Genomic DNA, 22,846 nt, shown 5'->3' on the forward strand with positions numbered 1-22,846 from the left:
CAACAATCAGGGGCTTTAAAGGGCTGTTGCACAAAAATGTTCAGATGATAAAAATGGGCATAAAAGAATTAAAAAAGTGTGAAACAACAGTGAAATGAAGGAGGAAGCAGGGAGGGGACAGAGAAAAGGCAGAAAGAAAACTAACTAAACTGCCGACGTGTTTCTAAGGAAGTCGGTTCAACAGGTGTGTCAGAAAAACTTCGTACAAAGTGGCGAGCACCAAGCAAACTGAGGTATTTCTGGATCCAAAGCATCACAACATTTACTTGAAAAACCTTCAGTGCACCCTCCCTCCCCCCCACCCCCCTCCCATCAGGTAAGCTCCACCCACCCGGCACAGGCACTGAGATAAATCAAACCACAGAGACTTTTTTATCGTACTATTTCAACCCAGAGCCCCCTGTCTTAGTGTGTGGCCCGAGTGTGTGTGTGTGTGTGTCTCCTCAGGTTTCCAGCAGGATAAAGAGAGTCACTCATCGTAACCGAGGAAATGTCTCAGAGTTTCAGCGGTGATCCAGACAAAAGGTGACAGACGATGTCTGTTAACGCCGAGCGGAAGAGCAAGAAGAGAGGGATGAGGATGAGGATGAGGATGATCCAGTGATGGTTTGTGAGGAAGGTGAAGGTGAAACAAAAAAAAAACTAACATTAAAATCAGATTAACAGTGGAGATTCCAGCTAATAATCCAAACGCTGACAGAATTCATCGTTTGGCTCAAATCAAGTTTCTACTGTCTGCATCAGCCACAGACAGACAGAGACAGAGAGAGAGAGAGAGAGAATGGAGGATGATGGGAAAAGCTGGTCTGGCTTCACAGAAAACCAGCTGGACCCCTACAGGTCTCCCCTCCCAGCTGCACTGATGGATCATGGGAAGCAAAATGGTCGGATCTCCTGGGGAAAGAAAGAGAAGTAGAAGTTAACAGAGCTGAAAGTGTTGAAGTTTAAGTCAGGATTAAAATATCCTGATTAATCCTGATATCTACCTTGATACCTGATATCTAAAGCTGAACTGTTATCACCATAGTAATCGATGCTTTGACGTTTTAATGCTGTTTGTTTCCTGCATCTTCCTGTATTCTGTTTGTATTTGTTTTTCTGCACAACATGCAGTAATGTTGTGTGTTTACAGTGTGTGTGTGTGTGTGTGTGTGTGTGTGTGCGCGCGCTATTCTGAGCATCTTAAACATGTCAGCAGCGTGTTGTTTGTCGTCTGGCTCAGTTTGTGATCGGAGGCTCGTCTGTCACCGTGTGTCGGGACTTCAAAGAAAAAGTTTGTCAGTGATCATGTGAAAAGCTGCCGCAGGGCCACACACACACACCACTCATTGTCTTTCAAAGAGGAAGATTGATTCAAATTTATTGAACTGCACTCTAATGTTTCCTTTTTCACTTTGATCCATCACTGGTTGGAAATCACACAGTTTCTCTGACTACACACACACACACACACACACACACACACACACACACACACACACACACACACCTCGCATTCAATCAACAGTCTTATCTCAAAGCTACACACACACACACACACACACACCCCCTCCAGGCTATGTTTGCTCAGCCAAGTGGAGACAGGGCTTCTGTTTAAAGCATCACCGGCTGCCCCGACTTGACCAAACACACACACACACACACACACACACACACACACACACCTTTTCATGTCTCATGATATACAAACTTTTTCTTCGTGTCATTAAATTTCAGGTGATGAGTGACATGTTCCTTTATTCCCCGCAAATGCAAAATTTCCTCCGGTTTGTTTGATCTCAACTACAGTAACAAGAGTTTTTAAAAATAAAAGAAATCTAAATATAAACTTTAAATTCCCAACTGAACTGCATAATGCATTTTGTCACAACCTACAGTGATGATTTATTATATATAATATAATGAATGAATTAATGTGAAAGCATCAGCACTTTTTCAGCTTTTTTTGCAAATCGTTATTTTATTTGCTGCTTCTGATGTTAAATTCCATGGACAGACTTTAAATCTAATGTATCATTATCAACATTGTTAGTAGAAACAGAACCATGATGTACTGTAGGTGAGATTATAAAGAGACTCACCAGTGGTTTGCAGAGACGTTGTCTTTAGTACGGAGACTCGACCCTGAAAGGCACAAAGAGAAAACAGTGATTAGCACAACGTGACCTCGCCGCTCTGGTGTTTATCAGCTGTGAGGACGGTGACAAACGCTGAGAACAAACAAGATAGGTTACGTTCAAGCTGATAAATTTATGAACACTATGACACGTTATTCTCAAAGAGCAGGTGGAGTTTTTCGTTTCTTTAAACTATAAACGACCTCCACATGTTTGGTGGAAAAATCGTCTTATTTTGGATCCAAACTTCTGTGGTTTGATAATTGTCTGTGTGACGGCTTGATACGACTTCAGGATGGGATGATGTCATCTCAGCACACACACACATACGGTACACGCAAAACACACACAGAAGTTAAAGCCACAGAAGAAGAGGAGACAGGAAGTAGACAAAGCTCTCTGATGCTCTAATCCAGTGCTTCTCAACCTTTTGTACATCAAGGACCCCCATTGGACCAAATTTAGAAGTAAACACCAGAAATACACAAATATTTGTTCTGAGACTGAAGAACATTACTTTTTTATACATTTAAGTTAGGGCCAAATTTCTGGGAAAAAGTGGTCCAATTTCTCCAAAAACATTTAAACATTTCTAGAAAGGAGTGGTAAAAATTCTCAAAAAAAGTAAAAAATAAAAAAAAGTAAAAATTTTCTCGAAAAAAGTGGTAAAATTTCTCGTAAAAAATGTTTGAAATAAAAATTAAAAAAGGAAAAATTTTCTAGAAAAAAGTGGTAAAATTTCTCAAAAAAAAAAGGTTTTTAATAAAAATCTAGAAAAAGTGGTAAAATTTTAAAAAAAAAATTCTAGAAAAAGGTGGTAAAATTTCAAGAAAAAATCGGGGACCCCCTTCAAATCTCTCGAGGACCCGTGGGGGTCCCCGGACCCCACGTTGAGAACCACTGCTATAATCCACCCAAACACTGACGTTCAGCGAGATACACGCTCACACAACTGGACCAACAGCTACAAACACACAACAATGTTAAAAAGGCAACACATCGCAGCTTTAAAGGATTTAAGGAACCATGTCCAGGGGCCTCAGAGCCTCTGGGGGCCCCAACAGCCTCTCATTCACAGACTATTATTTGGGTCTAGTGTTTGTTGAGTTGTAACGTTGTGGTTTCTCAAATGATTTTAATGTGTTGTGTGTGTTCCTCCATCACAGGGCAGCTCCAAGTGTGGCAGCTGAATATAGGGGCCCGACCACAGGGACCCCTAGGAGGTTAAAGGAGCCATGACAGGGTTTTTAGAGCCACAGATTCTCATATCCACACGGCCGCCGACTGATTCAGCTGTTGCAAAAATATTTGAGCTCCTCGGACGTGTTTTTCCGTTTGCTTTTCACAAAACCACCTGTGTGTCTTCAGAGCAGCACTGAGTTGAGTCAACACCGGCTGTATAGCTTTTTGTTCAATCACTTCAATCTTATCACAGAAACTGAGATACTTTTTTTTTTTTTTTTTTTAAGGAGCGAGTGATAAGAGCAGCTGCAGACAAAACATGAGATTTCAGACCCTCCGGAGGGAGAAGAGGAGGTCACTGACGTTCACCGGTGATGCAATGAGAGGGAAGGAGCACTGTAAGAGGTCAAAGGTCAGAGGAGGCAGAGAAGTGGATGTTTTTTTTTTTCAAGAGCGCATGTGCAAAGGGAGGAGACGATGGCAGCTACAAAAGACGTCTGGACCTCACAGACTGTCCTGCAGCCGTTTGTCCACTTTTACGACACGTCCTCAAAAACATAAGGAGTTGACACAGTGCGGGGGAGGAGACACATGATTGTCCGTCTGCAAAACATAAAAAGCGATATTTCGCCCTTGAGGCATTTTACCGTCCTTTTAATCATTTAGCATTTTTTCATGTAAAGACAAAACCCTGGAATCAAGGGAAACTCACGGCAATGTCTACTGTATGTAAAGTTTGCCAACGTTAACCACAGGCAGCTCCTGAAGCCTGAAGCAACAAAACTGAGAAGACTTTTATCTTTAACAAGAAGTTTGAGTCATAACGTCACTCAAACTAACACAGTCGCCTTTTAATTTCTTTTATTACTGAAGGATAGAAATATTTGACAGTTTAAGCCTTGTTCAGCTTTTTATTTTACAACTTAAAGTGGTTCATTGTTCCCATTTTAGTCTGTGAAACCACTTCAGAGCCCTGACAAACACATACACAAATGCATTATTACTGCCCATTGTTTGGTGCTGAATTGATGTAACATAAAAGGTGAAAATGAGTGGCAGGTGGTTTGAGGTGGGTTGATTAAGTATAAACACATGAGAGAAGTGAAGGTAAAATCGGAGAAGATAAAAAAAAAAAAAATGCAGACGGTTACAGTCGAGCCGAGCAGCGACACGGACGTGAGCTGAAGAAGACGAGTGCAGACATGACAGTGACATTCCTGCCATTCTGGGAAACGCAGGCCTCGCCCGCTCTAGGAAAAAGAACGAAAGAAAAACTCCTCCTCCCATTACAAGACGTTGGTTCTCAGATGCAAAAAATGAAGTCAAGGCCAATGATGTCTGATTCAAAAACAGTTTGTGAAGTGTGAACCAGACTGAGCAGGAGGAACCAGGTGAAAGGTCTCTGCACTGAAACAGTCACTCATCTCTGTTGACAAGCTAAAAACTAATCCAGCTTCTTCTGAGTCACAATTTAAAACATAAAAAGTCACTTTTTTTTACATCACGTTTTATTGCATAACACAGATTATGTTCCTTTTTCGAGACATAATCCAAACCTAACATACTCTAGGACACAAAAATACGCCCACTAGAGTAGAACGACCTCCATACTGATGCTACGCCAAGCTAATGTTGAGCTCACCTTAAGCTCTGGCTTAGTTTGAGTTTTGGAGGGTAAAAAAGATGCTTTGTGTTGATGTTGGAATAAAACTCACATGTTAAAATGTGCCTGTGATTCTTTATGACTTTAACGGGGACTAAAATGTTTTATCTTTTTGAAATTTGTTGCTTTTCTAGTTGCAGATGTGTGGATAAAAGCTTTTCAGTGGCTGTTTTTCTGGAGATTAATAACGCCAGTGGGGGACGTGTAGCTTGCAACAAAAATTCCTCAATATCCAACCTGTAATTATCACGGAGGGGTGTGACGTGAGCGGGATTTCCAAGAAGGCAGATGGAGCATGAAGAGCAGGAGACGGAGAAAGACGTTCAAATGGACGACTGTCTGCACCAGAGGAGGTCTGACTGCTGCTCACTGTTTTCCAATACTTCTAATGGCGCTATTAGTATGATGCATTCAGCAGTATATGATCTCCTAAGTCAAATTACCCAAATAAAAGCCACCGAATGAAAAAATTGTGTAAATTACAGGGTAAAACCAGAAGCCATGTTTTTTTTTCTTCACAATGAAACACTAAGATTGTGTTTTTAGACAGCAATGCAATGCACAACAGTGTCTGTCCGAGCTGCAGACTGATTCCCCTGCAGCTACAGGAAGCTCAAGTCTGTAGGTCGACCAGTTTCTCTACTGATGTTCATCTGAGATAATTGCAGCAGTGTGATAAGTATAATCAGCCAGTAATGCTCCACCTGAGGGTTTATTTTCTTTTCAACGGGTGAATAACTTTAACCTCAAATAATAAAGACAGAAATTATGACGCACTGTAGGAAACACCAAAAAAGGTTTGGGAGCCACTGTGTTAAGTACGAACTTCCCTAAAACCCAAAGATAGTCAACTATCCCATGTGTCAGCATTTGAGACATGAACCAGTATAGGCTAACTGTTATTTTGACCTAGAAAAAGATGATAATCATCAAAATATCACTATCAAATCCTCAAAATAGTTACAGCTGGATTCTCTGTTAATCTAAATCTATTTTCTATTTTTAATCTGACATATTTCAGATGTTAAGATGTTAGAATAAGACTGAAATGAGACCAGGTGTCAGAGAGCAATCAGGAACACAACCACCTGTTATCATATGAGTCAAGTCCATTGTTACCGAGGTCACACGATGACACCCGAGCTGCTCTGTCTGCTGAATAAAGACCATGAGAGGTGGTTGAAAGCTCTGGGAAACCTTTGAAAACAGCAGCTGTGTCGAAACTTCCACAAGATCATGCTATATGATTTTTGATTGTTGTTTTTCAAAATTGCATTAGCATATGCAAAGACTACATTAAACCTAAGGCAGCAACCTACCCCACCCCCAACCTGTCTATGAGGAGGGGGCGGAGCCTCCCTTGCTCAGAGAGTGAAGGAATGCAGTCAGACTGTGTTTTCAAAATACCAAGAGCCATACAGTTGGACTTAATCTTGGATAACAAGGCCATGAACAACAAGAGGGGGGAAGTGTGTGTGTTATCTCACTGTAGTAGTTCTGCAACTGCTTCTAAAACTAAACTTGTCCTTTTTAAACAAATAAGATACTGTGTGACATGTACTGTTTTCGCATTTCTCAGTCTTTATGCTAATCTTAGCTAACAGATTTCTAGCCATAGCCTCATATTCACAGTATCATGGATGGTGTCTATCTTCTCGCCTTAGTCCGGAATATTTCCCACAATATCTAAAACTGTTCCTTTAACCAGGAGAACATCTGTCTTACATCTGGTTCCACACTTGAATACGAGAATAAAATCTATTTATCCAATTTTTCTGGTTTTCAGAGTGTATTGGTTCAGAGTAGCCTGTTACTTCTGATGAGGGATAAAAAAAAACAAAAAAAAAACAGGTTGGACGTTTCACCCTGCTGACTTTACAGTGTAGTGTAGTGACATCACAACGTTGCAGAAATCCTGACAGCTCATCTCCGGGGCTCAGTTGCTGAACACAGGCTGTGCGGATTTCTCTATAGACGGAGGCTTTGATACTTTCACAGTATTAATAAACAACTTAGACCTGATCCAAGATCAAAAAACAATCTACCTTTATATTTACACCATTTAGGACCTTTAAATTCATCCTTCCAAACAACCTGTCCTCACTCTGAGCAGTGCGTAACGTTACTCCCACCCTTCACTGTAAATGCACCTGTGCTTCAGAGCACTACAGGGTAACTGCCGGATCTGTGATAAATGAGGTTCTTGTGATTTTATCAGTTAAATCCTCCCCTGACTTGAACTGGATGAGTTCCCTCAGACGTGATTCATCTGTCTGGGTCAGGTGGTTTTAGTCACCTGTGCATGTTGAGTTTTTCCATCTGCAGCTGCAGCTGCTGCAGGATCCGCTAAGTCCTCCACCTTATTTAAAACCCATAGGTTCACTATCAGACTAGATCTCTATTTAGATATCTGTGCCTTTCTCCCATGCTGCACTGCAACAGGTGTGAATGTGTGCGTTACTGTATCCTAAAGAAAACCGGTTTTCACATGAAACTTTCAGGACAAGAACATTGTTGTGTAGTGAGCTCACTCTTCTGAGAAAGACCTGATATTTAGGACCTGTCGAACTCTGCTCTGCTTGTTACAGGATTAATGTCAGTGCCCCGTTGCCCTGTTTAGTACCAACACATAGGCCTGGATTAGACTCACAGGACTCACTCCCTCCAAACATGAATAAACAAGATACACCAAGTGACCGTGGTGTAAACAAGATAATCTGCTTTGATTAACTACTTTGCCTTGGTTGTGAGAAATGAACCACGCAGTCGTTCAATGGTGGAGATTCACTCACTCTCGTGTCTAAATGCCTCTGTGTATGTGAGCAAAACACTGCTGATGTGTGTGAATGTCACAGACAAAAGGCATCAAATCAATAAAGACGAGGCATCAAATCCGCTGTGGGGAGAAATTTAGAGAGTATTGACCTGTTGAAATGTGGATTGGAGGTTCCAGGGGATTGAACCACTGATCCTTTGACAACCCACTGAACCTCCTGAGCCACGGCTGCAGCGAGAACTCAACCTGTGCAGGTTCTCTGTACTCGTATCTGTGTCTTTATCTCTGCTGTCAACAGTCCTGACGGCTTTTCTTTGTGCCCGTCTGCAAAACCGGATGCCTGTCAGGCTGTGTGTGTGTGTGTGTGTGTGTGTGTTATCGCACACACAGATCTTAATGTACTTAACATTACATTGGAAGTCGAGCTTTCTTTGTCTTTCCATCTCAGCCTCATACTCTCTACTTCCCGCTTTAACACGTCACTGTCAGAGAAAAATCCACTAATTTCAACCTAAACCTCTAAAACTGAACCCAAATGTTTGACGTCAGTCGTCACATACACACAGACACACACACACACACACACACACACACACGGTCTGGACCTTCACCAACAAACACCAACATGGAGGCCCACCACAGAACAAAGGCCTCTTGTCATCAGTGTTGACACCGTCTGACAGTGACGATGATGGCGATGAAGGTAAAATGACGCAGAGAGCGGACGAGTCAAACAGTCGGAGGCCCCCGGGGGCCCTTTGAGAGGCGCTTACAGCTCTACCTGACACCTGGAGGGGGGAGGGGCCTCTTAACTGTCACAACCTCAGAGACATAGACTCTTCCAGGGCGTTTTTAAACAGAGACAAAACCCTGAATCATCATAACCTTATAACCTTAACAATAATCATAATCATCTAAATGAACGCCGATGACCATTCACTGCTGCGGCTTAATAAACTACATTTATCTGGGGTTTGGACATTTGAGGGCTTCATTTCATTCTATGAGAGATTCTATGAGTAAGATAAATGATGCTGTGTTCGATAGCACTTGAAATTCCGACTTCCGAGGTAAATGAGTTTCATTGCACAACCTCGGAAAACATGGCCGGCCACAACAAGTTGATGTTTGTTTGGATGTCTTTTGTTTCGAGCATTTTAAAAAAAATTCTGGGGAAGTACATCAGCTAGTGACTGTTTACCTCTCACGGTGTGCGGCGCCATTTTTCTTTGACGTTTTTCCACGTATTTCCGACCTACTCGGGCTCCTACCCGAATTCCTGAGTCAGAATCCCGAGTTCAAGGCCCGTTCTATTGCACTTTTCCAACTCGGATTTTTCCGAGTTCCCAGTGCAATCGCATGCAACGTGATTAACAATATCTGCAGATAAATGAATACTGACATGATGCTAAAAATGAGCTGAGTTCATCTTCATCATCACCTGGAAAACCAGATCCATGTTCATATTCACTGCTGGCCCAGTAAAAGAGGAGGATGTAAACGTAACATGAGAGCAAAGATGAAGGAAAAAGTAAACAGGTAAACCGTCTTGGGGCTCAAATGTCCTGTGACCAGAGCTTCAAGAGCTGCTTTGGGACTTGTGGTATCAGATTGCCTCAGTGGGTCAGGAAGGGTCCAGGCGTGTCACTGCTTCATCTGTTTGCTCTTTTGTTTCAAGAGGCAGCTTCCTGTTTGTGGCTGCACATTGTGTCGAAATAGCCTGAAAGGATTACATCGCCGCCGCCGTTTAGGAAGAATGTGGCGTTCAGGTGTGAGGAGATGCAATCTGCTGCTGCTCGTCACGCTCCGTTGCTTAATGCAGCTCAAACTGCTGCTTTTATGTCTGTTGAGGGAAGTCTGAGCGGAGGCTGAAGTCTTCACCAGCAAGTGCATTTTGTGCGTTCATTTAGAAAAACTTTGGAAATGTGTGTGTGTGTGTTTTTATACACACAAAAAAAGCCTCCTAGTCGTTTGCCTCAAAGAACTTGTACTCACAATCTCAGGTCCAGCATTAAATAATGACCAGAAGGGGTTTTACAGGTGTCACAGTGAGGTTGACCTTTGACCTCATCGTTCTATCCTTTAACTGTGACATGATTAATGTTTGAATTCAATAAATGTGACCAAAAACATGAGTCACCTTGACCTTTGAATCTAAATGAATGAGTGCACTGAGATATTATATTCATGACTTGAGTTATAAAAAAGAAAGACGACTCTCTCCCGATCTTGTGGAACTACAATAGAGGAAGTCTGACGGTCGTTCGTTGGGACACTTGGCGAATGCCTCCTTTTAGCGCTGGCATGTTGTTGAAAACATTGCAGCCGCTCTGTAGAGACGAGAGCTGGTTTCTGTTCAGAGACGGGTTTTTTTTCTACAGGACAAAGAATTTCTGAAGAGGGGAAATTATGGCGCAAACCTGACAGTTGCTGCAGCCATGTTGGAGGGTGTGGCAGCACTACAGTGTGTGTGTGTGTGTGTGTGTGTGTGTGTGTGTGTGTGTGTGTGTGTGTACATTAGTTAAACATGTTGCAAGACGCCGAGGCGCGAGAGGAATGAGGAGAATTTCCTTGGTCATAATGGGGCAGAAATGTCTCAGATATACAGACAGAAAATGACAGATATGCTGCACACACACACACATGGTATCAGTCCTCTACGGATAAATATTTTAACATTGAAGCATTAACCCAAATTAAACAGGTGTAGAGAAACCGTTCTCCCCCACACCCTGAGGCGAAAACTACTTTCTCTCAGACATATGGACGTTATCAGGTCTGGGTTTAGGTTTCATTTGGTGGAAATCTTACTGACAACACCTTTGGGATGAGCTGTGAGCCAGACGGGGGAAGTTCTAGTTGTGTGTGTGTGTGTGTGTTTTTCTTTTTCTTTTTTAAACAATAAAATAATAAAACTTTAAAGTAAAAACCAGGAAGATCACCCTTCTGTGGCTTAAAGTAGAATTTCAGCCAAAAACGACACTGAAACAAGACGACGGCCTCAGTCGAGAGATGTGGTCTGTGGTCTGCCTCATCCGGCCCAGCTATCAAAAACACATATCCAAACAGCAGGGTACTTACGGTACTTTCTGTCGGCAGTATATGACCAACCCGATGGCGGCGGCAAGAATGACGATAACGGCGATGACGATTCCAGCGATGGCTCCGTCTGACAAACCCGCCAATGATCCCTCCTCTGCAAAAACAGCAACACCAAACTTCACTTAATGTGATTGTATGAAGAAGCATTCAAATTTAATCATAAATAAAAAAAAGTAAAGAATCCGTTTGGATACTGAAATACTTATATGGGACCCTGAGAACACTGTGGGAGGGTTTTAGGGGTTAGTTTCACTGAGCTCTGAACAGAAACCACAGAGAGGAAAAAAAACATGACTCAATCTGATTGAAGCGAAAGAGGCTTGGTGGGTAATTCTGTGTAAGAGATCAACTGCTGATACTGTGCATACCCACACGACAGGCTAGCCTATAGGAGACATCACAGTAAAAATTCAACAGAGACAAACTAATGGTGGTGATAAAGATGAATATCTGTGTTAAAGGGCAATGTTACAGAGACACAGTTACCCCTCAGCAGGAGGATTCAATCTCTTTACGCCCGTGGTAGCTAGCTAACGTTAGCATGACAACACAACGTCTGGGGCAGAAAGTAAACCAACAAATGCAGATGTGCATACTCGCCCATCCTATGTGTGCATTTCAGAGGTGGAGAGAACTTGCTTTTGTGGTTAAATGTTGGTAATAGTTTAGCCTTTTGCTAACCACAGTCTAAGATGCATAGCAATGTTTAGACATTTTTAGCCCTATGCCCAACATGAGTAAGTTAACCACCACGGGATGCTAACATAGATGTATGTATAATAGAGTTCTGTAGCAATGAGACCTAAAACCTGGAAATTAGTTTGCTTTTTTAAATGGTAGCTACTATGCAAGCTCAAGACATTTCCATTTTTACTCTAATTTCTTTGGGCTTTACTGTCTTTTAAAAAAGGCTGATTGCCAAGTCTTTAAATGAGACTACAGAATGACATTGAACATCATCATACGAAAACCAAAAAGCTTCTAATGTCAGCATCATAAACCTGTCAGACAATGCAGACGATGGAAAAATCCCATTGGCTGCATGTTGATGTTATTCAGCATGGTAGCATGCTAATGTCAACACATAAAAGACTGATGAGCATAGTGTTAATTTCCTGGATTTGGCACCCGATACTTTGCTACCATGGCAAATAACATCAAGTGATAAACACATGATAACTAGCACAGGACGCTGCAGCTGAGTCACAAACCGGTTGAGTCACTTTTAACCAATAAGATGACATAAGGCAAATAAGTATTTCGGTCATCTGTCAGCAGAGCTGCCTGACTCGGGTCAGTTGAGAAGAAGAAGAAGACATACACCAAAATATATTACTCTCCAAAGACTAGATCTGCACTGACATTGCAGATACGGACGTCAGTGTATCTCACCTTTGACACTCAGGGTGTGGGTGTGCATGGCGGTCTTGCCGGTGACAGCGTTGTGCGCCTCACATGTGTATGTTCCAGAGTTTTTGTAAACAGCCTTCTCAATGACGTACTGCGCCGTTTTCACATCGACCGCTGTGCCGTTAAACTTCCAAGAGTAGGTGGCGGATGGGACGGACACTGCGCTGCAGGTAAGCTCCACGCGGTCATCGAACTCCACAGCGGTTGCACCCTCCACCATCGGTGTTTCAGGACCATCTAGACATGAGTTAGAAATAAAAGATGTTTCTTTATGTAGCCAAACAAACTAATGCAGCTCCATGAGCGATAATTTGGCTAGAATCAGCAAAAACGTGTAACCACGAATAAATCACCTTGCTTCAATGTTTTGGGAATATATTTGATCTTTTCATGTGGTGTAATTGAGAACAGCCCATGGTTTTGGCTGGAACCAGCCCAGGTGTGGCATCACTGTAGGCTGTGTGATATTTTACTGCTGAACAGGCCAGATTGCTATTTCTATTATAATTTTTTTATTGCTATGGGTTAGATTGCTACTTCTATGTACTGTTTTTTAATGAATTGGATTGTATCTGTGACTCTGGTTTGGTTTTGTAATGTATTATCATGTTTTTGTTCTGTCTTCATTGTTCTTTGTTTGCCTGCCCAGGGGCTACTGATGCAAATTAGCTGTCAGCTAACTCTGGGGCAGTTGTCAATTGTGCAATGTCCTTGACAAATAAAATATATAATAAACTTAAATAAACTAAACTAAACATAACACCTCATAATAAAAAAAAAACAACACTCACAGTTGACCAGCATCTTGTAGGAGGCTCCATCTTTGCTGACGGCGTTCTCGAACTGACACTTGAATTCGCCGTTGTCCTCTTTCTGCACAGGGTTGATCACCACAAAGCTCTTGTCGGCAGAGAACACCACACGGGAGCTGGCAACCAGAGCTTTGCCATCTTTCATCCAGCTCCTGGTCTCCACGGTGCCGGCCTTCGCCTGGCAGCTGATGTTGGCCGTGCCGTTGCCGGCGATGAGGGTCCCAGTCGGACCAGTGATGGCGGTGCCTGTGATGGGCTCTGCACACAGCCAGGGGAAAAGGAGGAGGTGTTATTTCACTGACAGTGGTTAAAAGTGGAGAAATCTCGAGGTTTTCAGACAAAAGCAACATTATAATAAACCCTAATAGTATATATACTACTGCAGGTAGGCTACTATACTGAAGATAGCACCTTTCATGAAGGGGGCGTGGCTCAAAGCGCTTCACAACAATGCAAAACATCTCCCCTTCCCCCTCGCTCGTATCATTTAGAGAGAAAACACAGAAACTCTTCAGGGCAAAATGTAAGACCATCCTCCAACCCAGCAGGTTTTATTCTCTCTTTCTCTCTCTCCCCCTCTCTCTCTCTCTCTCTCTCTCTCTCTCTCTCTCTCTCTCTCACACACACACTTACACTGACACAGTTTCCTTGAGACATACTCTGAACCTTAAGAAAAAATGTCATCACCTTTAAAATTTGATGATTTATGTTATGGGAACTCGCTTTTTGTTCCCATAGACTTAGGTCCCCACAACCTGAATAATCACTGGACCACACACACACTCACAAACACACAAACGCACGCACACACGCGCGCACTTTCAAGTTGGTTTGTCGCCTCGAACACAACGTCCTCTAAAAAACAAGAAGAGAAAATTCCTTGGCAGTAATTACAGATGCCACGGTTTCACAGCTTCTCAGCACCTCCCAGGTAAAAAAAAAGAAAAAAACTGATATGGGTCAGTGCTGCACTGTGAACAGGACGCGTCACCAGCAGCTTCTCTGACTAACCCGAGTATTCATCGGTCTCGTGCCTCGGAGGTACGACACTGAGAAGCTGTAAAGTTTTCAGTGGGTTTTGTTTGGTGGGTTTCAGTCGACATCGGCCTGTGTGAACAACACAACTGTTTTGTCTCTCTGTGGTATTTTGGTGCCTGGTGCAGAGTGTACCACTGAGAAAACAGGATCACACATTAAACTGAACTGTTGGTACAGTAGTTTGTCTCTTTCAGTAAAGCTGATAAAATGTAATGCCCCTTAAAAGTGATATTTTATTGGATAATGAGATAATTATCTGACGGCTGCTTCAGTCAGCCTCTTGAATTTTTTTTTATTGTTCTTTGCCTTCATCACTGTCAACGGTTTAAACCCTGCAGGATGCCATGACATTAAATGTCTCTGTTCCTCTGGTTAATTGCAGAAGTAATTACAATGCAATGCTCAGCAGCACAGTAAAGCTTGTTAAAAAATGACGGGTGATTACTATTTGTACAGTACACAGCAGCTAGCAACTGACACAGAAACACCACATCTTCCTGTTGTGACCTTGAAATTCACTGTGGTATTTTGGTGTCTAGTGCAGAGTGTACCCTTGAGGAAAGAGGAACACACATTCAAATGAAACAGTACGAGACTAGCACTGTCGGTATTTTCGGCGTAAAAGGTGTCTCTGTGTTGCGAGGAGTCCCTCCGCTGCTGCTATGAACAACAAGAGTGAATGAATTAATGTTTAAAACTGTAAATTCATTCACTTTTAAATCAACATTAGAGCTTTTAAAGCAGTAATGTGTCTAAATCATCAGTGTTCAATCATCTGAGCTCCTTTAGTTCATTAACTCCCAGCAGCCTCTGATTGGTCGGAGAGCTGCGTCTAAGCTCGTCGTGACATTACACACAGTTGGTCGCTGTGTTGTGTTTCCCTCCATTAAATCACATGCAAATGACACCAGGCTGTTTCCCGTACAAACCAAACACACACACACACACACACACACACACACACACACACACACACACACACACACACACACAACAACAACTCAGAACATCAGACCACAGTCCACACTCACCCATCACCGCTAAGGAAACTGCAGGAGAGGCGGAGAGGCGCTTGGTCTTGGCGTTCTGGGCTATGCACGAGTACGCTCCCTTCTTCTTCCCAAGCCCTTTTGCCTCGATCACTTTCAGGGTGAGGACGGCGTCTGACACATCCATCGGCTTCTGGTCATGATACCAGGTGAAGGTGGCGGGCGGGCTGGAGGGCGCCGAGCAGGTCAGGTTGAAGTCGGAGCCAGATTTGACGAACTCAGAGGGCTTCATAGGACTGATGGTGACTGGATCTGGTCCATCTGTGGAGTTATAGCAAAAACAGAGGTGTGAGGGTTTGACAGTGGTCATGTTTGATGGTTTCTGCCTTCGCAAAAGGGTCCCCAAGAATTCATGCTGACCTGATCCCAGTCCAGACAGAACAGGCAGATATCAGCTGTTAAGTAATATTATTCTAAAGTCTCCATTGAGAAAGCATAGTATCTGAATACCACATTCATGAGGTCAGGTACAGAGTGGTCCCAATCAGTTAAAGCAATCTCATACCAGCGCAGTTTGTGTCTGTCTATGCAGCATTTTGTTTACATATTTCTAAGTTGCAAAAACTCTTTTCTTCTGTATTCTGTATTTTAACTTTCCAGAACATCAGAATTTATGTGATCGCCAAAGACCTGAGCATTGATAGATACAAATAAGAACGATAGACTACTAGAAGATCAGTCTTTTCTGAATAATGACAATCATCATTATAAAGACACTCAATAGAAAACGGTAGTCATTTCCGTGTGATACTTGTATTATTTCAGTTCCTTAAACAGAATCTTTATTTGGATGTATCATTTTAATATTATGTATATGTTACGAATGTAAATTTTAAAACATGTTTCACAAATGTTGTCCTTTTCTTATAACTGAAGACTTTAAAATTCATCTACAGATTCAACCAGGTGTAAAAATACATCTACAACCTGGTTTCATACAGGTCTTCATGTTGCAGTGTTCTCTGGATTCAAACACAACTTTGGTTTCCAGACACAGCCTGACCAGAATGAACACTCCTAAGATGCAGGCACAAGCTCTTTGATTAATTAATGACAGAGTGAACCAGTGGTCGGTGCGGTTTCACTGCCTTTCAGGTTAGTCATGGGGAAGGAGTGGAAGTGCAAGCCACTGTGTACACACTGTGGTTTTAGTCAGAGAGTAAAGGCTGAGAGGGAGCGCCCTGCAAACACACACACACACACACCTCACAGTCACACTGGTTACAAGAGTGTTTCAGGAATCCAAGTCTCAACTGTTGGTGGACACAGAAATACAGTGAAAGGTCAGAAATCAGTGTGAATCAAGACCAGTGACCTGCTGAGGTGTGAAACAGAGACAGCAGCTGACTAATATGCGACCGTCTTTGTTGCCAAATGGGGTGTGGCGCTCATTCAAAGAAGTGCAGAAGTTGAAATAATGCAAGAATAAAACCTTAGATTAATTAAATCATGTGGGTAAATGTTGATATTAGCTCATTGCAGATGAATCTGTATTAGTTTGTGTCGGCCATATCAAATATAAAAGGAGGTATTATTTGTTCATGTATATATATAATAAATTATGTAGCAGCAAGAATTTAAAGTGTAAAACAAGTTTAAAAACTGCAGTTCCTCAAATGACCAATAGAGTTCTGCTCTAAAAGTGAGACAATCCCCATCAACTTTCATGTAAAAATTTCCAACTTAAATGCAGAAATTAATATGTTAACATGTTTACAAACGTCCTCCTTCATGACCACTGTACAGGAGGTGAAATTTTTTAAATATAAGTCACCTGTGCACATATTAGTAAGCCTTACTGTTATAAATAATTAAGGGCGCGGCTGCCGGTGAGTGACAGACGAATGACTGTGTCCCTGCCACAAACTGGCATTAACTAAAGTCTGAGTTGCCAACACGCCCATTTATGGATAACCTAGGAGGAGTTAGGAGTTAGGAGTCAGACACTGTCAGGTAACATCAAATGGAAAGAACTGCATCCACAGGTTATTTGACTATAGTATTAAACATGATTTTTTTGTCAAGAGGGTCATGTTGGAGGTTTTGGCATAGCTAGAAAAAGTGAGTCCAAACACATCATTTCCTGTGTTGGAGGCGTCGAAAAACGAGCAGCATGGGTGCAGTACTTACAGTAGACAGTGAGGTTGAAGGGGGCGCTCTTCTCCATCTCTATCTTGTTGGAGGCAGAGCAGATGATAGGACCGTTCAGCTCTGACCTGAGGATGTCTTCAACCGTCAGCGTGCTGGACGATTCCTCCTGTGGTACCGACCAAAGGAGGAACTATGTCAGTTACTGCGTACTTAACTTACCAGTCGACATTCAATATTCAGCAAACAATAGTTTTAACAATTAAAAAACAAACAAACATATAGACTGACATGCTTAATTAAGATCCGTTTGCCGTCGACCGCAACAGGGGCGGTGCCATTCATCCAGGTGAAGGTGAGGAAGGAGCCTTTGGCAGAGCAGGTCAGGACCACGGTGCTGTTGCGTTCGATTGCTTCGGGCATGTTGGACTTGATGGCCACCTGAGACACCGGCTCTGTACGGAGATACAGGGAGGTTGTTGAAATGAACGTATGACTGAAGCGTTGGATGAGTAGATTTGACAAACAGGAATGAAACCAGAGGAAGAGAGAAGATGGTAGGCAGATAAAAATGTCCACGAGACCACTGTAACTTCATCAGAGCAGTGGAGGCTTTTATTTGCAATTTTTCTGGATTTTAAAAGAACATTGTGCCGTATCCATTTTCACCATTAAGCCACTGTGAGTCAAAACCTAACATGTCCTGTAGTGATGTTTCACATTAAAAGCATCCTTGTGAACCTCCATAAGATTTCTGCAGAAAGTGTTGAGTGTTGTTGGGAGTATGTTATTACAGGTTAAAAAACAGCAAAGTAGGAAAAAGTTGTTCTGGGAGAATAATGTGACTCTGTGCAGATTCAAGTGTTGTTGGGCTTTGTAAGCAGCAAGACTCATGTTCTCCTCAAATAGCAAATAGGGTTTTTGATGAGTTCATTAATGGACATGGTTATTTGATAAAGATACAAGAGTTTGCCGACGTAAAAGCATTTTATGTCATGGAATTTCTGCTTGGTTTGGTACTTTATCAGTTCAGTTAAGATCTCAAATAAGCAGACTGGTTCATTTTGCAATGGAAGTGATGGGGGTGAAAGAATACCCCTCCCTCCAGATGCTTTTTGATAAAATCATTATCAGACAGGCTAAGAATATCACCACCGACACTCTCATGTCCTACACAGTGAATAGGAGCTGCTCCCATCCGGCAGACGCTATAGAGTTCCAGTTAAGAATTTAAAAAATGCTACCCCAATAGATGCAGGAACTCCTTCATCTCACTTTCAGTGATTGTATGTACTTTAACTGTACATGCACTAATGTCCTGTTCATGCACCATGTACCATTGTACGTATACATACAGTATATATAGCAGCTTACATGTTCTAGACAAATTTCCTACGGGACAAATAAATTTAACTAACTAACTAACTAACTAACTAACTAACTAAAGTTGAACGAGAGGTCAACTTAGACTTTCAGATAGATTTCAATAAGAAATGTCCAATTGTGAGTTTGCATTACATTTAATTTCACAATTTAGTTGCACCTTCAATCACTTTGAAATCAGGGTCAGTTTTGCCCACCTCCTGCAACAATACAAAAACCCATGCCATACAATGAACTTGTAGTGAGGCTGAATTCCTTACTCTCTAGAAAAAAGATATTTTCCAACACCAAAGCCTAACATGTACAGTTAGTGTTCATGTATTTAGCTTATTTGTCCAACCTCCCACCATTTTGTTGACATTGTGTCTATTGTTGATTGTTTGTAAAGCAAAAAAATAAACCAAACAACAAAAAACACCAAGTAAACTGCAGTTTCAAATGTCTTTGCATTAGACTTTTTTCCAATGAAACTGAAACAAGTGAAGTTTTGGTGATTAAATCTCACAACAATGTAAATACGGACTTTAACGGATTAACTGTGGGGGTGGCGGACATGCATAACTGTACTCTGATATCAACATTTGAACGGGGGTGAGTGAAGGCGGACCTGCCGGACTTGTTCTCAATAATCCCGGCGCTCGAATTCTAAATGAACAGTGTCCTTATTGATGATTGGGCAACAATGAGTGTGTGTGGGAACAATGTGAAGGCGTGTCAACCAGTTCTGACAGCTCACACCTCTTCAGAGACATGTTTTCTAAGATCCATGTCTTCTCCTGACAGCAAACCCTCGGGGACATCAAGGATCCACTCCTTCAAGTTTAAGGAAATAACCAGATGTGGAGACACTGGTGGTTTTGTTCTGAGTAATTCGCCAAATGTGTGGTTTTACTGATCGATCCCTGAGTGGGAAGAGTCCACTCCCACTGTAAAACCAACCTTGGATAAACAAAGACTCAAACTGACATCATGTGGTCCACACAACGCAAGGTTGGAGACATTTTATGTTAATGGATGTGACTGCAACCTTTTAGATAAGTGGCAATCAATAACTGCACCACTTAGCCAATTAATCAGTTATTACTCAATCGAACAGGATATCAATCCATAAATAGACTATCAATCACAGTGCGTTGTAAACATGTAAAGCTGCATTAAACCGTGTCTTAAGTTAAAGTGCCTGTGAATCTGTGGGCATTAAAAACGACACATTACATCCTAAAGGCCAACACACACACACACACTGTGGAGAGCCACGCCCTCAGGCTGCACCTAGTGTAACAGGCCTGCGGCTGTTGAATAAGATCACAACTTCTCTAACAGTGAACTTCTATTCATTAAAACAAGTCCCTGGGTGAGTGACAGTTTTCACAAGAGACACTACCGCACTACAAGACAGGAGCAGCTCAGGGGCGTTAACAGGCCAACACTGGTAAACACAGAGCAATCAAGTACTGTAACCTTCCTCCGCCAAGGAATATAGTCCTCTTGCCGTGTGGTTGCTAAGCGCCCCAGGAACCTATTTAAAATTTTCACTAGCGCAGGGATACAGTAGCGGCCTATGTGCGCTTCTGCGCCGGTAAACAGGTGTGGCCTCCGCGCCGAACTCCTTGTGTAATAGCTTCACGGAGGCGTAATTAGACACAACATGAATTAAAATTCAAAAAAATAAATGAATGAAAATTAAAAACGACACTTTCTTCTACATAAGAGTCATTATGAGACACTCTTGAATTCGGCAGAAGTCTATGAAACCCCCCAAAAACTATTGCTGCGCACTTAGAGCAGGTGTGGCCCTGCGGAGTCACACACAGGTAAGACACTCACCCAGAACTCGGAGCTCGATCTCTGCGGTCGTGGTGGTGCCGTCTTCCGCTATTATGTTGATGCTGTAATCCCCACTGTCCTCCGGCTTCACGGACGTGAGGGTCAAAGCGCCGGTGGTCGCGTTAATCGCCACTCTCCCCGCGGAGTGCTCGCCCTCTTTGATTCCTTTGGGACCCAGGGTGGCGATGTTCACCTGTTCGCCCTCGTGGTTGAAATTCCAGGTGATAAACACATACTGCGGCTTGTCGAGCAAGGTTTTTATTGTCACATTTTTCCCCACGACTACATCCACGGGACCCTCCGGGAGAATGTCCTGCCCCGCGCAGCATCCTGAGGGAAGACAGGTGAAGGACAGGTTAGACCTGAGGTGGAGGAGCTGGACACATCAACGACTTAGAGGAAATAAATGAAAGAAATGGGATTCTGCAGCCTCAGATCATTTCCACAGAGAAACTCTTTGCGGTATTATTATAATTATATTAGTATTAGTGTTGAGACAAGCTGCATCCAGGGAAGTAAAATACATTATCCATGCACGAGCGACAGCAAGAAAAAAAAAGAGAAGAAAATAAATAAATAAATAAATAGAATAAATATAAATTCCAACTTCGTGTGCAACAGTGATGGTGTGAATGTTTTCTTACCGATTAAAGACAGAAGAAACAGAAGAGACTTAAAGGTTAAAGGATCCATCCTGGGATTGTTCAAGTCTTCACAGCAGAGACAGAGACAGTGGCGAAAATCCGGCAGTACCTGCTGCTTTTTAGAGGGACACACCCAGACTAGGTGAAGACACACACACACTTCCCCTATCTCTTAGCATGCACGCACGCACGCGCGCGCACACACCCTCACCCTCATGATGAATCATTTGTGTTCCTGTAAGTCATAGTGGATTTTACATACCAACGCAATCTCTCATTCACAAATTTTAACTGTTGTAAATATTGTCTGTATTTTATTACATTATAGTAAAAACACTGTAAAACAATTACAAACATTTAAAGTCTATTTACAAGTTTTTTTCCCCCTATTTATCCTGCACTGAGTTCTCTGAGAAGAAACAACAACAACTGCATGGTCACATTATGAGACAGAGCAGAATAATGAAAGGCCTTTACTCATTTTATATGTATGATATTCACTTAATAACCCAGAATCTTTCACATTACAGTAATTTACTCTGTTAGGTGCTTTGTTTTCCTTTTGAATGAGGCTGAGACGTCTCCTTGAATCGTCTTGAGTTTCAGTGAGACGCTGCTGCCCCCTGGTGGATATCTGAGGCAGTCATAGAACATACACCCGCTCTTATGAGATACAGGATCAGCACAAAAGTGAATGATTGAGAATATGTGGTATTGTAGGTTGACCTCCACTAATCTAACAAAAAGGATAAACTATATAACTATAAATTATTTTTCTTCTTATGAGTCTGAAAGGAAAACTGAGGCTCACTACTAAAGAGGTAGGCTACTTGAAGATTTCCCTCTTATTGCTGTTTTATCCTCTTAACTGCTGCTGTTGGAAAGTAGGCGACAATTATTGATTATCGAACTGAACCGAACTGTCTTTAGCTACACAATAACATCAAAGTTCCAGCGCGATTTTGTGCATTTTCCTGTAGGTAGCCTACTGAAACAGATTTCCCCTCCAGGCTGGATCAATATGCCGATGAACGCTAACTAGTGTCACTCTGTCTGTCATCCATTCATCCATTCATTCAAATCAAAGACAGCTTGTTCAAATGTTGGCGGCGCTTTTTCCTCTTCTTTTTTTCCTGAGCGCCGCCGGAAACTTGAGTATTTCAGCTCCTCTCTCCTCAGTTCAGTGCTGCCCTCATGTGACAAGCACTGGACACACACTTTTATCTCATCACTTAGAATACATTTTTTTTCAAAGGAGGTTAAATCGAAAGCAACTGGACTTAGTTATTTGTCTAGGAAGACGTTTCACCTCTCATCCAAGAGGCTTCATCAGTTCATGTACGCAACTGACCAGCCTCGATTTAACCTCCTTTGAAATACTATGACCTGGGCAAATGAGAATATGCACCGGCCCACTTAGAATAAATTTGAACATTTACATTCAAACGACGTGTAGCCTATCCATCAATTTGAAAAAAGAAAAAAAAAAAAAAAAAGCATTGAGCACACAATGTGGTTAGAAAAGCTAGAAAGAGGACCATGAGTGAGGGTCATCTAGTAAAGAAAAACTTTCCTTAATTAAACACTACTTCATAACTTTTGTTTAATTCCTAAACAAGTTGAAACTTTTTTTCTTTTTAAAGACAGTTTGTGTTTTTGTGGGGAGAAACCACTGCTCAAGGAGATCTTGAAAATGGTTCCACATTGGTTTGGTTTAGTCTTGGTCTTGGTCTTGACTCGGTCTCACCTTCCTCA

General features: G+C 42.1%; 1 protein-coding gene across 1 annotated transcript; it reads right to left on the reverse strand.

Annotated features, from left to right (window-relative positions):
* Positions 1-484: 484 nt before the first annotated feature.
* LOC146978261 (cell adhesion molecule CEACAM5) lies at positions 485-21,245 on the reverse strand. The gene is made up of 10 exons (XM_085790940.1): positions 21,092-21,245; positions 20,448-20,777; positions 17,529-17,692; positions 17,280-17,406; positions 15,132-15,410; positions 13,042-13,320; positions 12,233-12,487; positions 10,820-10,934; positions 2,082-2,124; positions 485-894 (listed from the first exon to the last, which is right to left on the reverse strand). The coding sequence occupies exons 1-9, from the start codon at positions 21,138-21,140 to the stop codon at positions 2,106-2,108; spliced, it is 1,617 nt and encodes a 538-aa protein (XP_085647066.1). The 5' UTR covers positions 21,141-21,245; the 3' UTR covers positions 485-894; positions 2,082-2,105.
* Positions 21,246-22,846: the final 1,601 nt, after the last annotated feature.

The sequence above is a fragment of the Trachurus japonicus genome, chromosome 11, assembly GCF_045865225.1.
Source record: "Trachurus japonicus isolate A0001 chromosome 11, Traja_1.0".
Classification (NCBI taxonomy): Eukaryota; Metazoa; Chordata; class Actinopteri; order Carangiformes; family Carangidae; genus Trachurus; species Trachurus japonicus.

Excerpts from the sequence above, each read along its gene's own strand:
- LOC146978261 (XM_085790940.1), bottom strand. The coding sequence starts at position 21,140 with ATGGATCCTTTAACCTTTAAGTCTCTTCTGTTTCTTCTGTCTTTAATC. Across the intron at positions 20,778-21,091 it reads GTTTCTTCTGTCTTTAATCG|GATGCTGCGCGGGGCAGGAC; the intron begins GTAAGAAAACAT and ends GTCTTCCCTCAG. Across the intron at positions 17,693-20,447 it reads GATCGAGCTCCGAGTTCTGG|AGCCGGTGTCTCAGGTGGCC; the intron begins GTGAGTGTCTTA and ends ATCTCCGTACAG.